Source organism: Idiotropiscis lumnitzeri, chromosome 20, assembly GCF_059441095.1.
Source record: "Idiotropiscis lumnitzeri isolate Australia: NSW breed Sydney's pygmy pipehorse chromosome 20, RoL_Ilum_1.0, whole genome shotgun sequence".
In the NCBI taxonomy this organism is placed as follows: domain Eukaryota; kingdom Metazoa; phylum Chordata; class Actinopteri; order Syngnathiformes; family Syngnathidae; genus Idiotropiscis; species Idiotropiscis lumnitzeri.
The window spans coordinates 4,425,928-4,453,281 of NC_142410.1; the positions used below are offsets into that span (position 1 = coordinate 4,425,928).

A 27,354-nucleotide genomic window follows, 5' to 3' on the forward strand; every position below is an offset into this window, starting at 1 on the left:
ATATAAAATATTAGAAGCAACGCGACATGAACATATGTGATATTTGATAAAATAAATGGTAAGCAGTTTAATTAAATTGTGATTAGAATTGAAAACAAACAATGTTAAGTATTGCTTTAATTTAGCCTTTTACATATACATTTAAAATATGTATTTTTCACTTGTCGATGAAAAAAACAAATCCTAAAAAAACATTAAAATTATGAATATATGTAATTTTTTATCAAAGTGTTTAATTATCATTTGATGAATTTTTAAATTAGTATAGCGTTGCAGTCCCGCAAAAAAAAACGTCTAATTTTGTCATTTAAAAAATTTTTTTTACCTTAATGCCGTCTGTAATGTGCAAAAATAATGAATGCAAATATTTAAAAAAAAATCTACGTATTTTTCACAGGGCAACCAACTAATAAAAATTTGCATTAATTTTATAATTGATTTCACATACAATCTATTTAATTTTTAAAAAAAATAAAAATATTAAAATTGAATCTTATTAATCAAATAAAAAATACTTCATATTCAAACCTTTACATTTTGTATTTTGACCTCATCTACAAATGACCAGACACTGTTTTAGATGAAGGTCATCTTGAAATCACGTGTGATTTCCTGAGGCTTTGCCGCTCAGACTTTCTTTCACATGATCTCTCCTCCTTTCCCCGAGTCCAATTAACTTGCCCATAGAAAGGAGGTTATCCGATGCCCTCTCCAACAGAAACCGAGTCCAAGGGTACTTTTCAATCTACAATGCCATGGATGCCACGCGTTGTCTTGTTGTGACACGCTGGAGACCTTGGCTGGAGTTGTTTATGAGTTTGAACAGGGATTCGCAACTGTGGAAGACATCTGATGAAAGCTAATCAGTTCAGACAGCAGGAGAAAGGAAAGGTCAGCCATGACACGCGGGATTATAAAATGAGGAAGCACTCCTTCTCTGCTCTCTGCTATTGCAATCATCTTTTTTTTTTAATCCTGTTTTTTATTAGGTGAATATCCTTTGACTTTGAATATGTCCTCTGCGACCAAGCGGGAAAGGGTGTCCTTGTTTTGACTTTAGTGAAGGATTTAGAGCACAAAAGCAGCTAATCAAAAGCTAAAGCAGCAAATCCTTTTTTGTTGTTGTTTTTATCCATAAGAGTGTGTTATTCAAACCAACGCAACACTGTTCCTCATATTATCAAAAGGAGACATTAAACAAGATATTAATATCCTTGTTTCTTTTGTACAGTATAAGTTTGTTCTTAACCTGTTAGCATAGCATAGCAGCTAACTCAGCCAGCATGAACTCTTAATCCTAACTGCTAACATTGGCATTAATTTGCAAGCCTGTAATCGTAATTAGAGTATCATACAAAAATTATATTAGCATTGAAATGAAATGTAACCGGAAAAACCTTTGTTTCGTCATGTTTTTCGGTATTGTAACCAAGTGTAACAGAAAAGCGCAAAATGTATGATATGGCGAATAAAACAAGTGTTCTATCGATGGATGAGCTTGACAATTAAAATATTTATTATTATTTATTATTATATAATTTATTATGTTTTTTTTCTTGCAAACAAACAAACATGACAAAAAAAATAAATGTGATAATGGAGGTTAAATTGTCCTCCAATTCTGTAGTGATTGCTTGGAACTACTGAAATACAGTGTATCCAAGATGTGAAATCCCATTAATCTGTTTCCAGCCCTAAATTTTTTTTTAATAAAAAAAAATATAAAATAGGACTCTAATAAAATAGAATGTCACGAAATAAATTGGTTTCTTAAAGTAAAACTAATTAACCAATTTAATCCAATGTGAACCTTCCACAAATGTTTGCCCACCTTGTATTGCTTATCTGGTACTTGTCTATTAACTTCTGAGACTTATTCATACCACCAATATGACATACTTTTAGGTAAAGAATTACAAATGTTTTTCGCTCCGGTGGCACCTCAACATCCTCTCGATGAACAATATTTTGTATCCCCAATGTATTTCTGCGCAACATCTTTAGGCGTGACGCAGCGAATGCTGCAGAAATCCAGCAGGACGTCTAAGTGTCAAGAGACGTTTCTTCCCTCTCTGTCAGATCCACATCGAGAGAATCCATGTCGGATCACAGCTGGTGAAGTGAGCTTGGGGAACAGAGAGGGAAAAGAATGTCTGGCGGAGGAGGGCGGGAGAAAGGGAGGGAGTACGCCAAGAGAGAGCAACGTGTTTGTAATGTTGGAAATTTGCGGTTCAACGTTTAGTAGTCCCAAAATATCACAGATTGTCAAATCATGCTTTTTATTGTTATTGTCGCATAAAGCCAAATCCAAATTTCGAGTTACCCGTCTAACACGTGCCACAATATGCCGGGCAGCACAAAGACGTACTGGAAGAGGTGCATCATAATTAACAGCAATATGTGAAAGCAGTTGTTGGACGTCTTGGAATGAGAATAAAATTCATGCTAATTTCCATTAACCCGTCAATGGCTCTTCACATATGAGGATTTTTGTCAGGGTTGACAAATAAGCATGCTTTGCTCCTTATTGGGAGAACCGATGACGTGAGAACAGGTGGCAGGTGTTGGGGCCCAAAGTGTCAATAAATTGTGTGGCTATCATTATTTTCGAGCACCAGCTTTTTTTTCTACAAATCCTGTGAGAATTCTTTCTTGTCTATGAGGTGTCATATTGAGCTTCCCGTCACCAATATGAGAGCTAGACAGTGAGAACACCAAATTGAACCCACTCGCTCCCCATCCACATCTGAGAAGTTGTTACACTAATTAGTCAGATGACACTGGGAAAGCCAAACGGATAATAGGAACTAATTTGGACATTTGCACCTCGGGGGGGAGGACTGATTTATGTTGCCAGAGGTCTAGCTGTTAAGTGACATAGTTATGGTTACGTATAGATGAGCATAATGGAACATATTCACAAAATTTGACTTCTGCTTTCATCCTGTCGCTATAACGAACACCTCAAACACATACAGATCTTCGGTAACCAACGACATTTTTATAGCGTGTTTAATAAATGAACATTGAAGAATGTCACATTAGCGTACTTTCATTTTTCTGTATGTGGTCCGAGAAAAAAATGTTATAGATAGCTCTGTTTATGGTATTAGAAGCAAACAGAAAAAAGGAATACAAACAAAATGATTTGTATCATCCGAAAACTGCTTTTTAGGACATTACAATCTAGAGCTAAATGAGAGGAAAACAAAAACTCTGTGGTGCAACTTCCCTTTTTTTTTTTGTCAATGCCAGACATAAACTCTCAGTCTGTGTGTGGTGCTCGGAAGGCGTTGCCATAGCAGCCGAGTGTAGAAGAGGACACAGACGTTTTTGGGAAACAACACGCCATGGTGAGAATGAGAATCGGAATCAACTTTGTCGGCCAAGTATGTTAAAACATAGAAGAAAATTGTGTGTGGGGGTGTGTGTGTGTGTGTGTGTGTGTATGCGTGGGAGTGTGCTCTTGTTTTGATGACATATCAGGACGGTGGGGGCGTGTGTATGTATATATATTTTTTGTTTATTTATATATTATATTTATGTATGTATGTGTATATATATATTTTTTTATTTTTTTTATTTATTTATTTTTAATATATATATATATATTTATATTTATGCGTATGTGTGTGTATTTATACATATATGTATGTATATGTGGCCTGCATTATTTACTCAGTATTTAGTTACCTTGTAATAGTGTCATGTAAATATAGGTTTCATACTTTTCTGAAATTGGCATTACTTTTGTCACACAGCCATTTATTTTTAGAGCTGTTTATGGTGTTAGGCTGTCGCATTTTCTAATCAACACTGGCATGCTCCTGATAGTATCTTTTGATTGGATTTATTTCCTTAAGGGAAAAGGCAAACCTGCCTCTGCTTGGAAGGCAGGATGAATTCTTCATGCTGAAACACAGCATTATGGATCACAACCTCAAACTATTTTCTCTCCTCGCATGTGCCGTAAATATTTCAAACCCCTTCGCGTTGTGATAAACAATAGCTTTGTCGGCTTGTCATTACCAGCTTGTAAATCGCGAAGAAGCCCGGGGATGCTGCTCATGCGAGGCTCACAATCAGTTATTTTCAATTATGTGCTAATGAGTCCGCTAATGAGTTGGGGCAAGGAGAGGATGAGCGTGAAGCTTTGTGGCTGTGACAATCACATGGTGGCCAAATGATTCATGTCCACCTTTGTGAACTGATAGCGGGAAGTTAAGTTTGTCAAGTTTGCGTATAAGTCAACATTTCCTTCTGTGGCTTCTGTGACAATTGATTCTTTTTGTTGTTGCTGTTCAGTGCATGGAGATTGCAATCATTCCTGTTCAAAGCTGGATTTACAGTTAGATGTGACATATACTCAAAATCAAATAAAAGCACGTAGATAACCGCCTTAGGGAAGTGATACAAATACAAGGAACTCTCATCCAGGAATGTTTCTAAGCATCAACATATCTTTTATTCAATAATTGACATATAAAATGGATGCCAATTAATTTAAAGGAGGGGGAGGTTGCAATTTTCAGTCACTTTTCATCCTTTTTGTTAAAACTTCTACTATGACCTGACAGTGGTTAATTAGGAAAATAATCTGTTAAAAAAATCAGCCCACTCCGACCTCATCTTGCACTTCAATTATTTTTTTCTTGCATTGAAGAAAGACAATCAGTCAACAAGCATATCTGAGAAAATCGCCTTATTGTAAAGGGGTGTTGCTTTAACACTACGGGCTCTATTTTTGTAGACAGCTCATCTGTGATTTATGAATATATGAAAGCAAGCATCAAAAGCTTTGAATCTCATATCATTTTTGATACGGCTGATCCTGTACAGGCCCGTGAGGGATGCTGGAGTCTTACCCAGCTGACTGCCGGCGGAAGGCGGACTCCGCTCCCAGCTGATCTTCAGCCAGTCACAGGGCACAAGTAGAGACGAACCACCATACACACCGTCACTGAGCGGGCACCGAGCCCACTCTGTCCTCGCACAAATCAAGTGAGTGTACCACTATACCACCAGTGCCCCTGCCCTCTAAATGTTTTTTTTTAAATCATCCCGCGATGCAGCGCAGCTATTTCGAGGGGCTCAGATGTGCTTCCGCCATTTTGTGTGCTTAACTAGTGCACCGCCATTTTAAGAGAACGAAAGGAGATACTTTGATTGTCCAATGACTGAAATCAGCTGCGACCACTCCCACCGTGGCGCAGCCCTCTCACTCGCAGATCTGCCAGCTTGCGCCCTATTGCGAATATATATATTTATCTATATCTATATCTATATATATATATATATATATATATTTATATTTAATGGGAATTTGAGCCATAAAACTGTTTACTGACGCTGTACGAACTTGATACAAAAAAAGCAGCTTTGTGCTTGGAATAAATATGAAGTACTGTACAACGAGTAAATATTCCCTGTGCTGCAGGTCAACACCTGAGTGAGTCACAGCTGCAGTGAATGTAATGAGGTGAAGATTCTGTGTCCCTTCATGCTAGATTGCTTCTTGTTGTGGGCTCTGTGTGCTTGAGACTTCGTTATATTGTGTGTGTGTGTGAGGAGTGGAGAGTTGAGGTGTTTGACAACACACACTCTGCAAGGTTTCACTGAAATAATAATTAAAACATATTTAAAGTGGTTATTTTTGTATCGGGTGTAAATCGGCATAGTCAATTCAGTTCAATTCATCGACGCGCTCGGAAACGAGATGCAGCTTTTAATGAACCAAACAGGAATCCTACTGAGAGAGCGAATGTGAGAGCAATCCACGCTCGTAAAAGATATCATGTAGTGGGCGTGGGGGAAAGATTAGATGCCACCCCAGTGGATTCAACTGCAACACTGCCTGGTTGATTATTTTCTATTAATATAACTTGCCAGCGTGTTGGTCTCAGAGGGGAGCAAAGCACTGTTGAATTAATAATTTATTTTTGTTAAGAGTCCAAGGTGACACAGACAAATCTGTGCTTGCAAATGGCTACAAATCAAGAGTGCACAAACTCATTTCCAAGAAGAGGCTTTAAAAGTTGAAGGGATCAAAACAGAGAATTTTGTGGCAAGAGAGAAACCCAACATAAAAGCAAAATGCATTTGTTGCCCATTACGCTTCCTAAAATTCAACTTTACCATGAAAATTATTACTTTGTATACTTGAAAAGCATTCATTTTGTATTAATTTTACCTAAAAAATTATTTTTATTTTCTAAGCCACTTTTTGCCCAAGTTAAGGTTTAATAATAATTTTTTAAAAAGTTCCCATATTTGTTACATAATTTGCAAGCAAGAAATTAATCCGCAAAATGATTTTCTCCATCATTCTATCACATATTGTCAGATCTGTGATGACCTCTCGGGCTCTCCTCCGCATACAAAAACAATACAGAATGTTCTCAGGTTAGAGTGTATGTGTGTGCGTCTGTCCTTGTTGTTGCACAACACACTCGGAGCGTGATTAAATTTTGTCACGTTACATAAGATCTTTCTCAAACCAGACTCGCTTACGCCATTGAATTAAAATGCAGGGGAGAAAAAAAAAGGCAGTTTAAATTTTAATTGTTTTCTAAGTGCTTTGGCTTGTCAGCTTGACCTTGAGGAAGTTGCTTCCAAATCAAAACTGCACGCTCTGTTTTAAACACTTGGAAGTAAGTTGGATTTGGCTATTAAAAAAGTTTTGGAAGACTCAAAGATGTTTTTGGGTTGTATACATTTTGGTATAAATTAAAATGTGAAAGGCGTCACATGCAAAGTGCATTTGTAAGTGGGCGGCTCCAATTCTCTTTTTCTCTCATTGTCTGCATCATTTCAATCTGAAACACTCACTTGATGTAGTAAATTGCCATTTGCCTTTGCACAAACATTCATTCATCAATCCGTCCCCGCACTCGCTCACTCCCCCTCTTCATCTGTCTCACTCCGTCACCTCCCCTCCACACACATGCACACATTTCCCATTTTGTCTCCTTTCAGTTCTCGCTCCTCTTCCTGCTCCCCCCCATCACACCCCCTCCGCACCTTCTCTGCACCCCGAGGATGAGAACCCCCCCCCCTCTGATGATCACATCTGCGTCATTCCTGCCGTGGAAATACGTCAGAGGCACTTAATAAATATCCTGATGGGGTGGGGGGGTTCAGAAGGGTGTCAAAAGAGATGAGAATGTGAAGTATGTGGGGAAGAAATGAGGACAAATGGGGTTTAGATGAACAGAATTGCTTCAAAAACCTGCTTGATTTCTATTACATCGCTGGAAATTTTTAAAAAGTGGTAAACGATTTGAATGCATGTGTATGTAGATAAGGGTTGGGCAAAGGATGGCTCGGGGTCCACATACGGCCTGTGCTGTTCTTTATCAAGCGTCTTGTCACTATTTTCTTCCTAAAATGAAGTCTTTAAAATGTCTTAATTCCATTTTTAAGTCATTTACTGCATCAAATAAGAGGCTGGTTAACTGCTAATTATAATGTGAAGGACTAAGTTTGAATCAAAAGCTTAGCATAAAATGAAATGAGCCCCCTTGTCGGAAAGGGTCACTGATAGATAATTTATAACTATGTTATTTTAAAATGTAAAATTTATTTAAAAATGTAATATTGTATTTACTTTTTATATTTACTAACGCTCAAATCTATTTTTTTAATTTTTAGTTTGTTTTATTCAGTTCAGTTCAATAGATCAACTAATTACTCATAGGTATATTTTTTGTGAATAAAGAATATTAAATTAGCAAAATGTAGGACTGTACTGTATCAGCACAGTGGGCTCTCGCTAATAAGAATCACTGGAGTTATTTTTTTTTTTAATCCACTACATTATATTTGTTAAGTAGTTAACATTTTTGTATAATAATCCTTTAAATGTATTTACTAAAACGTCTATTCATTTTTTTAGGAAAACCTAGACCGACGCCATTACTGCTTTTTAATGTTTGTCATGATGGTGGCACATGGGGATCCATTTTTTAGGTAGTGCTTGGTTTGGACTTGCCTATATAGAATAAAAAACTATTTAAAAAAAATTAACAATGAATCGCAATATAGCAAGGGAACACTCGTCTCCATTAAGTGAATTCTCCCCATAGTGTGTATATTTATTTTTATCCGTCTTCCTCATTTCATTTTTATATTTCATGCCATGTCCCTTTCTAAAAAGCTGTGACTTACAAAGGAAGTGCCATCTGTCCTTGGCGCCATTCTGTAGCTTTGGCGCAGATTCTTGCATAAGTAACTATAAATACCATCGGGACATATGTGATGGAAATATGACAAAAGTGTACGACTGGACAGATTGGAGCGTATGACATAACACTGACATGTCTCCTCGTATTGTCGTGAACTTTGTGGCTGCAGGGTTGGGATCGTGTGAGATGTTTACATGTTGTTCCAAATAGGATTTCGATGGCGTTGAGCTGGAAAGGGAATCGATCGTACTTGCTAAAGATGAATACTTTTGCCCTGACCGACCAACCTGAGAATGGAAAAATGCTAAAAAATAAATAAATAAAATTGTCCCCCCCCCCCAAAAAAAAAATACAGTTTAAAGCACAGGTGTCAAACTCAAGGCCCGGGGCCCAGATCTGGCCCGCGACCTCATTTGATGTGGCCCGCGAAGGGCAAATGATGTGCGTCAACTTAATGTTTCTAGCACATTTTCTTCACTTTTAACAAAATTGAGATATGAGATATTGCCAGTTATTTGTTACCCTATTAAAATAAATTGAAAACAATTTCTTACTGGATTCTGACAAACTGGCTTTCCTTCAAATTGTTGTAACGTGAGGTGATCCTACATTTATTTGGATTCGCAGTTAAAACAGCCCTCTGAGGGTGACTACGTTGTGGCCCGCCTACAAAAATGAGTTTGACACCCATGGTTAATGAGTTGCGTTTCTTTCTTGCATCCTTGCTTCCATCCTGACTTTGCTGAACCCTCTTTTCTCTATTTTCCCCTCTTTTTCCTCCTTCTATCCTACTTTCCATCCAGAGTCCCCCTTTTTCCTCAAGCCTCCCTCAGTCAAAACTCTCTTTTCAGCCTTTCTCATTCACCCCCTACTCCCTTCCTTCCAGATGAACTCATCAAACACGTCACAAGGACCTTGGCGAAGGCCTGCCTCCGCACTATCAAGTGTAATTCCAAAATGTTCATTTTTCTTTGGCGTGTCCATGAGCTCCCCAGCAGTCACTTAAGTGCGTTTGCAGGCGCTCATGCTGAAAAGCAGTTGGAAAAAAAAACAATCAGCAGGGAGAACGATAGCTTTGTAGACGCATCGTCTTAAGTCACTTCTAATGAATAAGCGCACGCAGTTTTCTCTTGAACTTTTGGAGTGATTGGAGTCATTTATTATTCTGAACTTTTTGTCAGGAGGTGTATTCACTTTCGAAGCAGCTGGGAACAAACTGTTTCCACTGTAGGTGAAGTGTGATGCATTATCTTACATAATTTCCTGCATTTCCATTGTGGGAATACCTTTAAATATTTATGAACCCTAGAGAAACGCTTGCACTAGTGCAGGGGTTGGCAAACCTTTAAGCTCACGGGACATGAGATTTTTAGAATAGAGTGGGCTGTATATGTAGACACAATATACTTAGCTCACCGCTGCTCTCGTGTAGTCATCTAATTACAATGACGCACCCATGCAGAAAAGATCTCAGGTCCACACCCGTCGCTTCCTCCAGGGGGAGATATTAAAGGTGAAGAAGAACACTTGAGGCAATGTGACCAAAGTTTTTTTTTCTAATGTCAAATGGTAAGAGAGATAAGAAGTGGAGAAAATGCATGATTTTCATGTATGTCTTGAGTTTTTTAGTTAGCATACTGGCCCTGGGCAGAGATAAATGTGAGCGAGTCACTGTGAAATAAAAGGCTGTTTTTTTTGCTGCTGGTGCTGTGCGGCTTCCGCTGCTTTTACGTAAGTGCAAGTGACAAGCCCATTTTCGCAAGAATACCTCCAAAGTACACTTTTGTCCTGCCTTGAATTTTCTCATGTAATGTTGTAGCAATCCAGTAGCGCCTTTTTTTTTTTTTTTTTAAATATACAGTGCACAGTAATTCCCCCTTCATCGTAGGTGGTTCCATTTTCAGATCACTCAATTCATGATATAGAAATTAGGACTGTCAAAATTTAAGCATTAACTCAAGTTTTATTTATTTTTTTTTAAATTAACACGATTAAATATTTGAACTCAGTTAATTCAGTTTTATTTTTTTCAAACATTAATTTGCAAAATTTGAAAAGCCAAATTCCAAATTTGCTGTACATCTTTTGCACATGATCTCAGAACAAAACATCTTGCTTAAGTTACCACTGGGCCTTGCAAACCAACACTGCTGGAGTGCGGTGCTTACAACTAAATGTACCGTTTTGAGAAATGTTTCTTGGAAAAAAGAAAAAGGATATCCTGTAAAGATGACTCACTTTAGATCACATTGAAGGATCACACACTTCATATTTGGTGATTTTGCATTAATTACGATATATTATTCAAGTAAATACCCGTTGAAAGCCTCACAAAAAAATAGTAGTTGGAAAAATGCGATTAATCGCAATTAATTAGGGATTATTTTTTTTTGCGATTAATCAGTTAAAAAATTTAATCGCTTGACAGCACGAATAGGAATAATCTATTTGAATACACTCTATACATGTTTTTTTTGTAGCACTTATGGCACTTTTATAAAAATCTGGCCATCAAGGCCATCGGAAAAATCATCAATTCTAATGAAAAACATGACGATTTTGGCTTGAAATGTCACCGCTCCAATTTGCAAATTATGATCCAGCAAACACAATTTGGATGGGACTCAGTGCGACTTTTTGGCCCACTTTCCACATTTTTTTTCCAGACGAATATGTCTGGGTGAAAAAAAAATAAGTGGGCCAGAATTTTCCCTTGAGCCTCTGTATGTCGACAGGAATGAGATTTATTACCCAGAATGCCGTATGGGGAAGTGCCTATTCTGACCTGCAATAGGCTCAATCAATGAGGGGAGAAGAAAGCAGCAAGGTTTTTGGATGAGTGTGAACCCACAAGGGGTAAACGGCACACTTTTTGTGAACAGAATCGACTTTTGGATGGAAAAATGTACCGTTTTACTACTGATATTAAATTTCATTTTTAATTATATTGATTTTTTTTTTACCTCATCTAGCACTAGCCCTTGAGCACATTTGCCCATGTTTCGAATGACATATACTGTACATGTTCCCCAAATGACAACATTTTGCTTGAGATGGATGCGTTTTGACCAGCGCCTTTCTAACTGTGGATAACATCTATGTGACACCAGTCATCAGTCATGCGGAGTCCACTTGATTTAAGTGGAATGTGCAGATGGCAAATCAATAGCAGATGAATGACAGTATGGCTTTGCCAGTGTTGTTGAGCGTGCTTAGAAAATGTCAGCATTTATGGCTGACGTGAAGGCTGAAAATGATTGAATACACTACACGTAGAGTACGTACTTGTGATATGTAGTATACAGATGACTGCCATTCCCACCACTATTATTTTTTACAACTGCCATTACTACCGCTCGCGTCTTTGTGAGATTTTATCTTTGACGGTGTGCCGTGAAATTATTCCAATGCAAAAATGTGTTATGGCTCATTGTAGTTTGGGAAATGAATATCCATCAATTATCATCCCGCATGAGTAGGGTCTCCCTGTACTGTTAGCTCAATGTTTTGACTTGTTGACACAAGTCATTGAAATGAGCTGCCGTCTCTTCTTGTTTGTTCTCTCGGCGGCCACTCGAGTCGTCCAGCATCATCTCCACTCACATTCCCTCAGAGCCGCCGTATGAAGAGATGCTAACAGATGGTTAGTGTGGACATACGGCACATATGTAGGTCAGGTGCGGCGCCGGGCGCTGGTTGCTATGGCAACTGAGAATCAAACAAGACCGCAATCTTCACTACTCCCGGAGGGACGGACTTGCGGACACCTCTTATCCTCCTTTGCTGGTTAACCCCTTTTGAGATTATTTCCCCAGATTATGTCAAATGCATCACATTAACGGAGTGGAAATGAGTTCAGACCAGTGAGATGATCAATATAATCCAGCACACATCTGGTGGGTCGGACAAACATCACCAGTCATGCCTTTGCAGTTCAAGCCAGACAGTTGGTCGTTGCATTTTCAGTAAATGTCACGCAACAGTGTTAAAGCGTTGCAAAATTGAGAGGGTCATAAAATGTCAACGCCGCATGTACACAATCATCAACATGTTACATAAACAACTGATTTTTACAGCTCATTATCGTTGTATTTATTATTAATTTATTATTGCTATATATGAATTAACCAATGGTGCGATTAATGACTTTTTAAAATAAATATGATTGAAATATTTTTTATTTTTTATTTTAAGAAATACTTTTTATTTTGTCAAAATAAATCTGATTTATTTTATTACTTTTTTTTTTCAAAACAAATGTTACAGGACTCGTGATAATGTAAATTAAAATTTAAAAATGTGCATTGAAGAACTGAGTAAAATATGAAAAAGGCGAAGCTCTCTGAATACTTGCTGAACACACTGTACCTCTCTAGATGTCTGTTTCCCTCGGTGTGTCCCAGCCTTTTATTGACATGCATGACCTTGGTGGTGGGTGGGTGGGGGCGGGGCTTCAGCGTGACACAAAGGGGGCTCTCCTCGCTTGTCTGCCTTTATCACACAGATCACTATGGTGAGCGCACGTGAGTGGACGCGGTGAACCGATGGTGCATGCAGAATGCTGATGAGGAAAGGAAAAGAATGAAAAAAGAAAGCCTCCTCTGTAGCTGCAAGATAGAGCGGGAGGGAAGCCGTGAGAGAGAAAACAGATCCCCCCCACACCGCATTGCTCATTCATGTCAAAGCACCATTACAGTTACACATACAGTACCAGCTCATATTTTACCTTTTGCATGTGCACCGGACTCTCAAATGATGGATTGTTAGCCTTTCGTATCACACCTTCCACTCAGTTTAATTTTTTTCTTTGTTATCACAGTGGCCCACTTTTAATGTCTGTCCAGGCTAATGAGGTGAAAAATTAGCTGCAGGCTCTCCAGGGAAGCTTTTCGAGGCAACAACATGAAATGTTTTTTTTTTGGGGGGGGGAATTAGGCATTGTGTATTTATACTCCACATAAAAGGGATTATTCAAAAGGCCAGTGATGATGAGAGACGCTTGATGTCTTTTCCAGGTCACAATCGAGCGATGAGGATTGAATGAAGGCCAAAGGGATTTGGTTGTAGAGACAACAATTCATTGAGCTCTATTAAGGGAAACGTTCCAAAGCAAAGATATGAAGGCCATCACATTACGCAGAGCGCTCGCAACAATCTATACAACACCCACACAAGGAAGTGTACTGAGAACCAGTTATGTTCAGACATAATAATACTCACTTTTGATTGACACGACCATGTGTTAATTAGAGTGTTTGAAGGGCAGTTCAGTCAAAATGTTGCTCCTGCCGTGTTATACTCATTGTGTCACGTTGACAATTATATGATTTTTGTCATCATCACGCTCTGAGTTATATGCTGCTGTCTTTGTGTAGAACTGCACTCTTATCTCATTTATATTTTGATACTCTTCAAAGTTGGTACGCTGCTTCTTGTCAACACAAGCAAGGACATGACTCACAGTACTGTGCTGTCAAATCTCCAACAAAGTGACATGATGACACATTAAAGGATGACACATTTTGCTGAGCTTGGACCTTTCACCGCACTGCGATGCAGATTTGATGAATACTTTGCATCCAAACATGCATTCATGAATTTGGCCAGAGTCCATATTGTTGTGAAATAAGGTTTTAATCATTATTAAGAGGCCTAGATATGTGACAAATTGTTGTCGATATGATGAATGACACCGCTATAATCCAGTTATGTACGCGTTATGATGAATTGGCTGTCAGCTGCAGTTCAGCACAGTCAACCTCTAAGTATGAAACCAATTCTCAATGTACTGAAATGATTGCGGTGGGTAGATGAGCCTGTATTAAATCATCTTGTTAATTAAGTTGGCTTGTGCTGTAGCCTCCTCCATATGAAGGGGGTGGGGGGTAAATCACATTCAATCCTATGGACAATTGAGTCTCCACGCAGATTCATACTAAGAGCCATTTGTTCACTGTGCTGCCAAAAATCATTTGATTGCGTAATAATAGAAAAACCAGACGTTGCGTTTGAAAAAAACAAACAAAAACGATGTTCATGTTGATTCTTTAGTCTGCGACATCAAGCCGATCAAGGTTATATCATGCTAACAGCGACACCCTGTGGCAATCAACGGTACTAAAAAAAGACAATTTATAACAAGTGCATGATAAGTGAACCTCTTGACGAAAAGTGCATTCAGGGGGCCCCCTTCAGGTCTAATTTAGGGTTTTATGGAGAAAAAAAGGTTCAACTTCAAATGACTCAAGCAAAAGGGTTATGGAAGAAGTATACACAGTATCCGTAGTATGAATAAAAATATCTTTTTTAAAAATGCAAAGTAAATAATTCGACGTGTATTTTTTTATTATCTATTTAAATGTGTTCATAAATAAATGGGTAAATAATCATAGTTACATTTATAATTCAATGACAATGAATTATTTTAGTTTCTCAAATATTTTCTTATTGTATATACATTTCATCTGTTGAGTGAGTGATTTCATTAAGAAATTGGTTAGTTAATAATTACGAATCTAATTGTAATGATGCGTTTCTTTATCAAATGGACAAATTCACATTTAAGGCGAATCTAATTATTGGTTAAAAAATATATAAATCGGTAAATATGTATATAAAAATGCAACCTGTAGATTTATTTATTTTGGTAACAAGCGCCAAGTGATTATAACAAAATGTACTGTAAATGATGCAACTTTAATCAGACTATGACACGCAAAGCTTTGCCCAACCCTGTTTTAAACGTTTGACTTTTTTTCTTTGGGATGCTCGACTGGCGAGCCGCATGCGGGGAGGAGAGAAGGGGGCGGGGGTCGTGCAGGGGGCGGGGGGCGTTTATGGGGCGGGTGGCTATTCGGACGCAAAAGCGTCATCATAATCATCATAGCCCCCAGTACCCCCACCCGCCCTTAGCCAGTCTGACCGCCCGCCCACTCGGGGGGGAGAAAGTGCTGCTTTGTGAATGAAGGGAGCGGCGGAAGGGGCAGAAATCAAACTTTTCCAAAAGAAGAAACAACGCCGTTATTTTCCTCCACGTTTTGGCGCTAAGAAGCTCCCACGGAGCAACACAGAAACCCACGGTAGGTGACTCCCTTTTTTTTTTCTTTTTTTTTTAGTTTAGTTTTTTGAGGCGTGTGTTTGGTTTGGGATGCAACGATGCATGCACGGCAGCCGAACCGTGACCGGAATAAGTGTCGTGTAATGATTGGTCATTCCCATGCACGATTCGCAACTCGGTGGGTCGTCTGGAGGCGCGCTTCTGTTTCCCTACTCGCTCAACCGATTTTACTCGAGATGTTGTTCATGCATGCAAACTTTCCGTTTCGCAACATGACATGACTCACGCAAAAGACGTGCAATGCCCGGTGTCACCATTCCACGCACACACACACACTTACACACAGAGGACTCATTCATGCTGTTATGATGAGTGTCTCTCGTGGACATTTGAAGTGAACACTTACTTTCTTAATGCTGTCCTCCATCTCAGCAAAAAGAATGTGCCACATAATATAGTACTGATCCCTAATGACATTCTATTTTTTAACACTGTGCCATCTGCACAACACATGTTCAAACAGACACGATCCATCCATCCGTTTTCTGAAGCGCATGTTCTCATTGTATATCGCATGTACACTGTGGACAGCCAATGTCTGGGCACTTATCAACAAACAATGGCCTGGTCACCAACCAATGTCTTGTCTTTTTATGACACAAAAAGAAAACTGCCTTGCCCCACTTCTCAAGGGAGGGCTTTTTGTTGAGATTCAGGGCTTGGGTAGCTCTGCTTTATGTCCGGAATCTCTTCTTTTCAAAGACTCAGAGAGAAATCCAAATGTCTTTGCCGGGTTTGATGCTTGTGCCACGTTTGAACAGTTTTCACCCAGGTTGAGACGCTCAAAAAGTGTTTTTTATTTGCAAAGATCGACCGCCACCGCAACCGCTTTTCAATTTAAATATCTTTAGATGGAACACAAAATTTGAGGACAAAAGTCTAAATTCTCTAGGAGGACTTTGTTAAAAACTCCCAAACTTTAGACGCTAATTCCAAAATTATTTAAAAAGGCAGACTTCCTGCTAGGTTTAGCTTCTGGCCCCTAAAGACTCCTCTATCTGATACATTTGCCTCCCAGGTTTTGTAGGTCTAGGTTTGTTAAGAAGGAATTTTGGAATGCAGAATTTGATACCCCGCCCACATTATGAAGTACGTTCAATACTCAAAATTGTCATCCTCCTTAATGTCCAGGTCTAGGGATCGTACTGATCAAGTTTGAAGTTAATGGGATAAAATGAAGGGCGTAAACTTATGACCCCTGTCAATGTGCGAAAGTGGGTCAAAACTGTAAATTTTAAGACTCGTAGGGCACTTCCTGTACATTTTAAGATATGGGTATCAAAGAATTTTCTGCACATTTCAGGGTGCTACGCATTTCCCAATTTTCATTACCCTTGGTCAAACATAACGGGATCAGACTCTGATGAACCTCAGTAAGAGCCTCTAAAGATCTTTTTTTTTTTTGTTCTCATGCATGATTTTTGCCTGGCCCAATTTTTGAACAATGTTTGGTGAGTTTTCCTTCATATTTCGGCCCTAAAAAATTAAATGCAATTGTTTTTGCAGAAACTGTTCCGAGACGATGGTACCCACTTTGCTGTGTCTGTTCCTGGCGGCTCTGGCTCGAGCCGAGCCTTGCCTCATTATCAGTGAGATCAACGCCGACAACCCCAGATTGGACACCAGCGAGTTTGTGGAGTTGTACCACACCAGCGGACAGCGGTCCTCGTTGGACGGATACACTCTGGTCTTCTACAACGGGAACGGAAACGTGGCTTATAAAGTATTAGACCTGAAAGGCCACAGCACGGATGACCGGGGCTTCTTCCTGGTGGGCTCGGTGGACATGCTGCCCAAACCCGCCATCCTCCTGCCTCCCAACACAGTCCAAAACGGTCCAGACGACGCCGTTGCGCTCTACCACACGTCCGCGGCGCGTTATGTCGTAAAGATGAACGTCACTGCCGTGGGTTTGGTGGACGCCGTTGTTTATACCACGCGCAAGACGGGTGGTGCCGAAGTCTTGGCAGAGATCCTCACCCCGGGGGAGCTGGCCTTTGTCGAGGATGAAACCGCCCTTGAAGGGGATGAATCCATTGAGAGGTATTAGAGACGATCGTTTTTACGTGCAACACTTTGCTACAGCCGTGGTTGTGGTGTGAATTTGTAACTTTAAGGGTTTATGGCTTGACATTGGGGCAGTAGCATCATGTGTACCTCTGAAAAGCATCCGGAAAGTACACAAACAACAGACGAACCGTTGACATGTCGTTGACATGTCGTTTACATGCGACATGCTTCCTGCCATGCAAGTGTTTTCATTTTATATTTGTGTGTAAGAGTTTTCAACAAATCAGCAATTTTGATTTTGCACGCTAGGCGAATCTGAAACTTCCCGAATATAGAAAGTGTAGAGACAGTAGGAAAGAGTGCGTTCAAGGCAGACAATTTCCAAACTTCGAGACCGTTTCATACCTAAAATAAGAATTTAAAGTGCAGTGCTTTATTGCAAAGCAGAATTGGATTATACAACCACACGTTTACTGTAAACATTGTTAGCTAGTTGTATCTAGCCTACCACTGCTAGCTTTAATGTAATTCCGCTGCAAGGGGTCAATCGCTTATTTGTACAAAATATACTCCCACATTATTTCCTTTTACAGCCACACACATTCTGAGTCACAAATACTAGAGTGTACTATTGAACATGGTAGCAGCTCTAACAACATTCTATTTCTTTAGGTGTTTGTTGTCTGAAGATCGCTGGGGATTCAGGGTGTCCGCTCCCTCCCCGGGCCAGAGAAACAACTGTACGCCGGGAGCAGCACCGTCAAGCCTGCCCGTCATCACCGAGCTGAAGCTGGGCGGAGGTCAGGTGGACGGCTTCGTGGAGCTGACGTCGACATCCGACGCCGGTCCTCTTGTGTTGGTGGTGCTAAACGGGAGAACGGACACGGTCAGTGTCAGTTTGAACGTGGCTTCGGTCACCTCCAGGAACGGGCTCATCTCCGTGACTGTAGACAAGAGATACATGAAAGGTACGGGAAGCTTGGGTTTTTTATATTGTGCTTTGGTGTTGCTAAATGCGTCACGATAGTGGTGGTGTTAAGAGTTGATGATGGGTTGTTTTCCTCAGGAGATGAGTCCGGGGCGGTCGCCATATACAGTGGTACGACTTCGGACTTTCCTGTGGCCAGCCCGCTAAGTCAGCTTGAGCCTCTGGACTCGTTTGTGTTCGCCGGTCCTGGAGACAAGCCCAGTGCCAACTTGACGGAGACCCTCATCCCCGGCAGGCAGCCCTATCAGCTCAGCAACAGGCAAGGAATTATGACTCAGGAGGAACACAAGCCTCGCTCATTTCAGGGTCACGCAAATGGGGCGATAAGAGTCAAAATAAGAGAAGTCGATCAGACACGAAAAAATCCATTCTGCATTACGAATGTTTAATTTATTATGAGCCCTGCAATATTTGGTGCATTAAGTTAGCCATTTATTTCCCTCAAATTGGTTCTTTTTAACGTAATTATTAATTTTTAATGTGTTTTTTATTCATTTAGCTCAAATATAAAGTTTATATAAATGATTGTTTAGTGTTTTTCTATTTGGTTATGTCAATAAATAAGTTTGAGAACAATTAACAATTAAAAACTATTTTAAAATATTTGTAAAATTAACTGCTTTTCGTATACAGTCAACATTTTTTTAAAAAAATAATCGTTAATTAGAAATAAGAAATTTGAAAAGTATCACTGGTTAAGTGTCGTTATTTTCCCTCAAAAAAATTCCTAAAATTAATTTCATGTATTTATTCTTTTAAATACATTTATTTTACTGTCATTGGATAATGTTCTGATTGTTTTAAACAAAAAAAATGCCAAAATATTTTGAAATACATGTTTTTTTTCATTAATACATGGTTGAATCAATATAATTTAATTAATCCTGCCAATAAAATTTAAAAATAGAGATGAATTACTCTTATCTAAGTCAACTATTTTACATACACACTTTCACTTTTCTCTACTTGGCCTATGAACATTTTAAAAAAACAATAAGCGCAAGTTTATTTATTTATTTTTTCTTTAAATGTACTGTGAGTTTGTTTTAGTCCGTTTAAGGTCAATATTGAAAATGACAAAAAAAATAAAAATTTAAAAAGGTACTTTTTACTACTGCAATATGATCTTTGTATCAATCGACATTTGATGGTCATCTCATGACCACTGTTCCTCTTTGCAGAAGTATGCCTTCCTGTATTTTCATCTAAAATACCCACTTAGTCATGCTGACTTGGACTGCATCATTCTGCTGTCATCGCTTCATGGCACACAAAAATATCAGCTTCTCCATTCAACTTTAACTAAATGAGCATGGATTAGTCTTTTTCTCAGTCGCTTTGGTACATTTTCTCTGGTCCAAATTGAAATTGTTTTTTTTTTGTGTGCTCTGCAGTGCTGTCTTTTCTTGTCTTAATTACAATGACGTGGTCTGTCAATAAACCGCAGGACAAACTGTTAACGTGTCAATGTGAATCTTGACCAGTTTTTTTTTTTCCCCAATCAATCTCACACATACGTTGAAGTGCAATTTAAGATTTAGAATGAAGGTTATGAAGGTTTTGCATCGCCAAATTGTATGAATTATTTTGCTGTATATCTACGCCAGACAGATAATATACATTGTGTGTAATTAATATGTACAGTAAAATTTATCTCATTTTATTTTGTCAGTTTAAAAGAGGGAGGCTTCTACCTCAGCCGTTGTGGCATGGCCACGTGGACCAGAGACCCCGGCGTCTTCTGGGAGGCCCCGCAAACCCCGGGGCAACCCAACCAGTGCCCCTGGCCAAAAATCTGCCCTCACGCTATGGGTGAGTTGGGTCAACTTGCTGTTATGCATATGTAAATAATTAATTATCTGGATAGAAGAATTGGCACAAATGAGTGATTCTGGATATGGAGGGATCAGGGAGTGTTGTATTCCATTTCAAATCTCTCTCTCTCTCTCTCTCTCTCTCTCTCTCTCTCTCTCTCTTTTGTCTTTTTTTCCAAAAAGAGATACATGGGCTTATGTACCGGTGTGCTTTATAGTCCAGAAAATACGCTACACACACATTATCCAAGCCACTTTTCCTCACAAAGGATATTTTTATATATTTTTATTTTTTTTGTAATTTTATTGAATAATTGTTTAATGCACTCACAGACATTTATTCTTTTCCTCAGTGAAAAATTATAAGAAGAGAAAATATGCTATTTATTTTGGAAGCATTATACTGCCCCCTTGTGGCTCTGAACCAGAATATGCAACACAATGTTAACGAAGCATGAAGTCATGATGCACAAACTCTTTAATTCTTGAGATTATTTTGAGTTGTCTAGTCATTACTTGGATTGAAGTTATTAGTCATACAGTCATGTATACTTTTTGTGACCTTACCCAACATTTTTCTAATATAAATTATGTTCATTGATTCAATCAAGGTTGTGAAATACTGTACTAAATACTATAGTATATAAATACTATCGTCTGAAATTAGGGAGAATCCGGTATTCCAGGTCTAAAGGAGCATAATTATAAACCGTTGGTTTCTTACAGTCCTTAATAAATGCCCTCTTCTGTTGAAGTAGTTCCGGGAGGAGGTGCAGATACGTCTCCGCACCTGCCACCTTGGGGGTCGGGTGACTTCCTGATCAACGAGTTGAACACAAACACCCCCGGCGCGGCTGAAGACGGCGAGTACGTGGAGCTCTGGCACCCATCCGGACGCCGCGTGTCCCTGCAAGGCATCTGGATTCTGCTTTTTAGCGCACACAACAACAAACCCTACAGAGAGATCAGCCTGAGTGGACACTTCACTACCGCTAAGGGCTACTTCCTGCTGGGTAGCGACAGGCTGGTACCTGCGCCTTCTCTCCGCCTGCCTCCCAACACCATCCAGAACGGACCGGACGCCGTGGCGCTCTACCGCAGCCCTTTTGGGCCACCGTCGTCGCTGCAAAGGGGGATCCCCACCAAAGGGCTCTTGGATGCGGTGGTGTATCGCAAGATGGGCTCCGATAATGAGGCGCAGGACTTGAGCAAGGCGCTGACACCTGGACAGCTTCCCTTACTGGAGGATCCAGAGGTTCTTCCCGGTGATGAGGCGCTCAGCCGCTGCAGAGGTCTTTACCCCTATGATCTCTCTGCATTTTCAGTAAGTACGCTGGAAAAATGCAAGATTAAAGATGCAAATGTAAAAAGATGACACACATGTATTCTGTACTTTCTATTTGCATAATACTGGATGCCGAGGTGACTTGTGGTGCATTGCAATTTTTTTAATTAATATTTATCAACTCACACAGGTAGCCCCGCCAACTCCCCTGAGGGAGAACAGCTGTCCCAGGCCTCCTCCAGCTCCAGAGGGCGTGGTCATCAACGAGGTGGCGAGTGCTCACTGGACCAATTACAGCCAGCAGAGGTCCTTTGTGGAGCTGCTCGGTCCCCCGTTGATCGAGCTGCGTGGCCTGGTGCTGGTCGTGTTTGACCAGGAACACAGCGGCAGGATCGTTGCGCTTCCTCTGACCGGCTCTATCGACGAAGACGGGTATTACACGGTCGGAAATGTCACTGAAGCGGGTGAGCACAGACAGATTGGATAGAAAATTAGGCATGACATGGGATAAACAAATTGACGCCACCATTGTAGCGGGCGTTATCGACCCAGTTTTTTACATGGGTATGACAATAACAATTTAAATTAATTTAAAATAACAGATTTTTGCCAGCTCCAATGTGTGTTTTTGTTTATATTTAGGCACTCAAAAATGGAATTCATTACAAAGAAAAATAATTTCTGCAGAAAACAGCTACATTTTTTACCCAAATTAGTATGTCGTGCTGAACAATTCATGCATAGTACACACATTTTTTACTACTTTGTCCACAGATTTTCTTCTTCTTCTATGCTGCTTCAAACGCTCACTTTGTTACTTCTCTGCATAGATCAGACTTTCCCAGAAGGTGCTGATGTGCCGGCACGAGGAGCGGTGCTCCTGTGCTACGACCTGTTCAGCGTCTGCAGAGCTGCCACCGCCCTGACCAACTCTAGTCGGCGGGACGAGCTGATGTTCAGTGACGTCCAGCTGCTGCTCTCCTCAATGTCCACTAGAGAGAGCCGAGTGATTCCTGCTCTCAGGTGAGCACAGAAATCTGCACTTCATAGCCATGAGCACAATTTTGCTGCTGTCAACCACAGCTCACGCCCAGAAACTCACCCAAAGATTTGCCAACATCACAGAGACCCACTAGGCCCCACCTCTCAAATGCACAGCCAGAATCATTATTTCTATTTTATTTTACATTTTCTGTGTAAAGTTTTTTTTTGTCTTCAAATATGTTTAAAAAGTGAGTTTTATTCTTGTCTATTTTTATTGTTGATCTCTGTTTTTATTCATGAACTACTTTATTATTCTGTGTTTAATCCCGCACACATCTGCATTTGCCCACGAAATGCCTACTTGTACTTGCTGAGTCATTGGTCAAAATAATGGCGATGGACTGCTAATCCATTGTGCTCTGCACGCAGGTGTTTGAATCCCGTCCTCATCTGTTTTTTTTTTTCTTTTGTTTGGTTTTTCCAACAAAAGCAGCACGGGTTCATTTAGCAACCACCCAACTTAACTCCTCCAGTGTGTCTGACTCAAGTGTTTCATGTTTTGACCGTGATAAAAAGCAAACATTTTGCATTTAAAGATATATATTATTATCCAATCTCTCAGTCACGAATCAATACTGTGGATAGTCACCTTAAAAGTTCTTTGGCGTCAATGTCTTTTTTTTCTTAGTCACAAGGAGCCCAAAAGTTGGCAAGTATCAAAATATAATTTTCTGTTTAGTTTCATACATTGGCTCACTTTCCACTTTTAAAATGATTTTGTTGCCATGTCCTCTTGGGATGACAGAAAATATATTTTTGGGCGAATATTTTAAAAAAAAAAGCTTCTTCTCCGAGTCAGTCTTGGTCAGTCTTGTTTCAAATTCTATGAACTTTTTTTTTTTTGTTGTTCTTTGGTCCTAGTTGTTAACGTGTCTCAACGTGTCCTAATATGACGACATGATGATGAAAAAAACGTTCACCCTTGCGGAAATGCATTTATTTTATCAATATCCAATAACAGTAATGCAAAATTATTATTGTTCATACTGGTTTCTTTTTCAATTATTTATTTTTTTGTCTCTGCATGTCCAGGTCAGTCAAAAACGGTGCGGTCTCTCTCAGCCGCTGTGCGTGCTGCGACGTGAGGAGCCCTTCTTCCTGGACCACGTCTTCGCCGACGCCTCATACCGTCAACATCTGCCCCAGCTTGGCCTTCTCCAGTCACATTGACATTTGCCTTGGACCACCGTCCAGCGGCTGGTCAGAGAAGTCGGGAGGTGAATGAAATCATTAAGAAGTGTAATACTGTATTATAACAGCAGGAAGGAATTTAAAAAAATAAAACTTTATATATATATATATATTTTTTTTTTTTTTCTTTTTTTTTTTTTTTTAATTTATTTATTTTTTTTTATTTATTTTTTTTTTTTTTCTGGACGGTATTACCTTGTGTCCATATATGGTTAATTTAATATTTTTTCACAATTCTATGCCATTGGTCAGTCGCTACATGAGTATGTTATATTTACATATTATTAACCAACCTAAAGTTTTGAAGGAAGAGGATAAGGGTCAGTGAAGAAATTTAAGAAGAATGTTGTCAGGATTCCGACTCGACTCTGACGCATAATTCCCACTTTAAAGTCAGAGTTCTGTAGTAGTAGCTCGCTAGGTGGTTAAAATGGATTGATTGATTCTAAATAATAATACAGAATGTGATTTTTGTGGTACGTTTGCAGACTGCAGTGGTCTCATTCTGGGAAGGAGGATGATACAGGCGGCCCACTATCTGGAGCAGAAGTGTCTTTGTGGAATATCCGCTTTATCGCTCCAAGGTGAAACCTACTTTTTTTTTTTTTTTTTTTTTTAGGGAAGATTGTATTACTTGATTTATGGCTCACTTAACTTAAGTCATGATTGGCTCATTTTTAGTGCCTGACGTTTGCCACAGTATTTTGGGATTTGCTTGAAATTTGAAGATTAAGATTAGATTTGAGATTTACTCATAAATTAATCCCGTCTCTGTTTTTTTTTTCTACTGCACTGTGACGTTGATGTTTTGTTGCTCACAAGTCAACGCAGAAAAATCTACTTGACAAAAGGCATCTGAAAAAAAAATTAACTTTGCTTTGTTCCCATTCAAGGGGCCAATTTCTCGTGTGTGTCTGGCTGGTTGCGAGTGTGGGGAAATATTCGGGCCTTCTCAGACCACCAGAGGGCCCTCATCATCCAGATGTCCCCCACTAGCCTCCCGCATGCAGATGTTTGCTCCGCCCCCACCACTGACCGCCGCACCAGCACAGGTCAGTTTAGTCTTTCTGGATGCTTCATTAGGAACACCTGCAAAATAAAACCTTCAGTTTGCATATTGACTGTATCAAACAAGATATTTATGGGAAATGACTAGTATTATTTTGTGGACACAATACAGGTAACTTTGATTTGGTTCTTTATTGAAATTGTGTTTCCATAACCGGAATGGTGCCAACAAATCTTTGAACATCATTAAAAAGGAATTAAAGTTTCATTTAAGATGACCTCGGGCTCGAATTGGAACTTTATGTTGCATGTCAAGTGTCATAAACATTTGGTTCTTTAATTGCACTACTCGTATATTTTAAAAATACACACCCTAATTATTATTTTTCTGAATTAACCAATCATATTCAAGCTCATGTTAAATGAAAGTCGGCACATGCCATTCATCTGATAAACTCCAAATCAACCTTTCTTGTTGGCTTTTTCTGACATTATTGCAGCAATGTTTTTTTTTTCAATGACGTTGTAAAGGAAATAAGTCAAATTTATGGTGCAAAAGGTTTTTACATTATTTATCATGGTCTTATTTTTTTACATCACAAAAAAACGGCATTTGAAATTGGGGATGCATACTTGTCATATCCACTGTATACTGTATATCTTTTATTTATTTATTTATTTATTTTTATTTAAATTTGTCCTAGGGTCCAGCCTGGGTTTACAGATTGGTCTGGTCGTGGCGGTGCTCGTGCTACTCGCACTTGGAGTGGCTCTTGTCACGTATTTCTACAAAAGGAGGTATGTATTTTTTCTTTTGTTCACATTAGAAATATTTTGTGTTTATGATAGGAAACATCAAGACAGCCAAGTTTGAGATCCACTAACAATTAATAGAAAATTGTGCGTGGATGTTTTCTTTTTTTATTTTAAAATCTGTTTCTGCTCTCAGGCGTCCTCTGGACTACGCCACCATGGAGCTGAGCGAGCACGCAGAGGGTCTCTCAGATCTATAGTAATCCGAGGGTCGTTTTGAATGTGTTTAAAAAGTTACAAATGAGCTGTTTTGGAACATATTTTTATAAAGATAATTTTTGTGAACAGTGCTGGTTACTACTTTGAAAGGGAAAAAGGTACTAAAGGGATGTTTTTTTGGGGGGGAATGATAATACTTGAGAAAAATAGTTATTGCTCTTTTTGTGAGAAAAAAAAACTTTAAAATGATTTTTGGTTTACCTTTTAAGTAATAGACACGAGAGGTTCTCCGCATTAAACTGTGTTTCCTTTTTCTAATCTTTATCTAGTGTAATTACAGTACAGTGAACCCTTCCTATTAGCAGGGTACCAAGGCCCGCCACAAAAATTTGCAAATAGTAAAAATGTTTATAGTTGGTTATATTGTTGAGTTAAACCAGGGGTGTAAAGCTCATGTTTGTTAGCATGCTACGGTAGTTTCTTTTCCTTCAGAGGGCCACTTAATGACTGTGAAAACCTTATAAATGTATTTACATGTACACAATTCCCACTGCCTTTTATTGCTATCATACACAAATTTAATTTGAAATTGGTATCGGTGCTGCCATTGTTAGATTTTTATGCGCAAACAAAGCTTCCAAAATTTTCCTTCAATACTAGCGTCGACATCAGCTTCTCGGGTTACCTCGAACATTAGCTTCAATTTTACCTCGAATGTTAGCGTCGTATTTTAGCTGTGTGTGCATTCGATCGGTTGGCAAACAGTTCCTCGCCGACTGCCTAAAAGACAGCTGGGATAGGCTACAGCACACCTGCGACTGTCATGAGGATAAGCGGTGATGTTATCTTGCAATCTGAAATTAGCTTCCAACATTACCTCTAATTTTTGAGTTAATGACGATGACCATTAACTTCCAAAGTTAGTGTCAACATTAGGATCACAACTTTATTTTACTCAGTGCTTTCCTTTACATCTAATGTAATTTTCAATCACGTTGCTGTTTGCTATCAGGTCGGCCGTCTCTAAGCTAACATAGCTACCCTTCCGCTAACATGGTGCTTTAGATGTAGCAGGGCCTTTAGGCGGCAATCTTAGGGCATTAAAGAAAGAGCACAAAAATAATAAAATGATTTTTTTTCTTTTAATTAAATGAGTGGGTGAAAGTTCTCTCCATTGAACATCTTTTCCTTCCTTGCATTCTTGGTGTTGCGCATCAACCCTTATTTATTCGCTGTTTTTTTTTTTTTGTTATTTTTACAGATATTTGATTTAGTTTTAAATGTGAATGTGTTACAATTACCACTTTTTATGCTCACTTAAAGCAACTTGTTTACATTTTCTTGTCTTGTGAAAAAGAAGGGATGCAAGACTTGATATGGACAGTCATTTCTTTTATGAAGATTATTTACTTACAATAAATATGGGGAGGGGCTGTCTTTTTTATGTTTATGTTGGTAGTGCCTCAGAAATTGTCATTGTGCCTTGTTTCTTTTTAGCTTAAACCCTCATTTGCTAGAGGAACAGTTGCAGTATAAATGGAAATATAAATTGTTTTTCTTGTTTTTTAGATTCAGTCATATTTCAAGCAATTACTCACATGCCTATGAGAGGGAGTATTAAGGCCACATAGAAATCACAAAAACTAAAAATTCAAATTATCAGAAAAAAATAATGTTACAAGAATTCAATTGGAGTGTTAGCATAAATGCAGTTACATAAATCATTATTTGACTTATTGGTT

The 27,354-nt window shown here is 39.1% G+C and overlaps 1 protein-coding gene across 4 annotated transcripts; it reads left to right on the top strand.

Moving 5' to 3' along the window:
- Positions 1-3,284: 3,284 nt before the first annotated feature.
- On the top strand, positions 3,285-25,738 carry LOC148317181 (uncharacterized). Of its 4 annotated transcripts, none has more exons than XM_088285139.1 (14): positions 3,285-3,389; positions 4,840-5,001; positions 16,807-17,343; positions 17,983-18,278; positions 18,377-18,557; positions 19,971-20,110; positions 20,868-21,436; positions 21,588-21,861; positions 22,228-22,420; positions 23,474-23,658; positions 24,121-24,216; positions 24,526-24,684; positions 25,345-25,438; positions 25,590-25,738. In XM_088285139.1, exons 3-14 carry the CDS (start codon positions 16,823-16,825, stop codon positions 25,651-25,653), a joined length of 2,772 nt encoding a protein of 923 aa, XP_088141265.1. In that variant the 5' UTR covers positions 3,285-3,389; positions 4,840-5,001; positions 16,807-16,822; the 3' UTR covers positions 25,654-25,738. The 4 variants fall into 4 exon arrangements, with proteins under 4 accessions (XP_088141265.1, XP_088141266.1, XP_088141264.1 ...); XM_088285140.1 differs by having other exon boundaries at positions 3,299-3,353; XM_088285138.1 differs by lacking the exons at positions 3,285-3,389; positions 4,840-5,001 and adding an exon at positions 15,055-15,262.
- The last annotated feature ends 1,616 nt before the right edge of the window (positions 25,739-27,354 follow it).

Excerpts from the sequence above, each read along its gene's own strand:
- LOC148317181 (XM_088285139.1), top strand. The coding sequence starts at position 16,823 with ATGGTACCCACTTTGCTGTGTCTGTTCCTGGCGGCTCTGGCTCGAGCC. Across the intron at positions 23,659-24,120 it reads CTGGTCAGAGAAGTCGGGAG|ACTGCAGTGGTCTCATTCTG; the intron begins GTGAATGAAATC and ends GTACGTTTGCAG. Across the intron at positions 24,217-24,525 it reads ATCCGCTTTATCGCTCCAAG|GGGCCAATTTCTCGTGTGTG; the intron begins GTGAAACCTACT and ends TTCCCATTCAAG.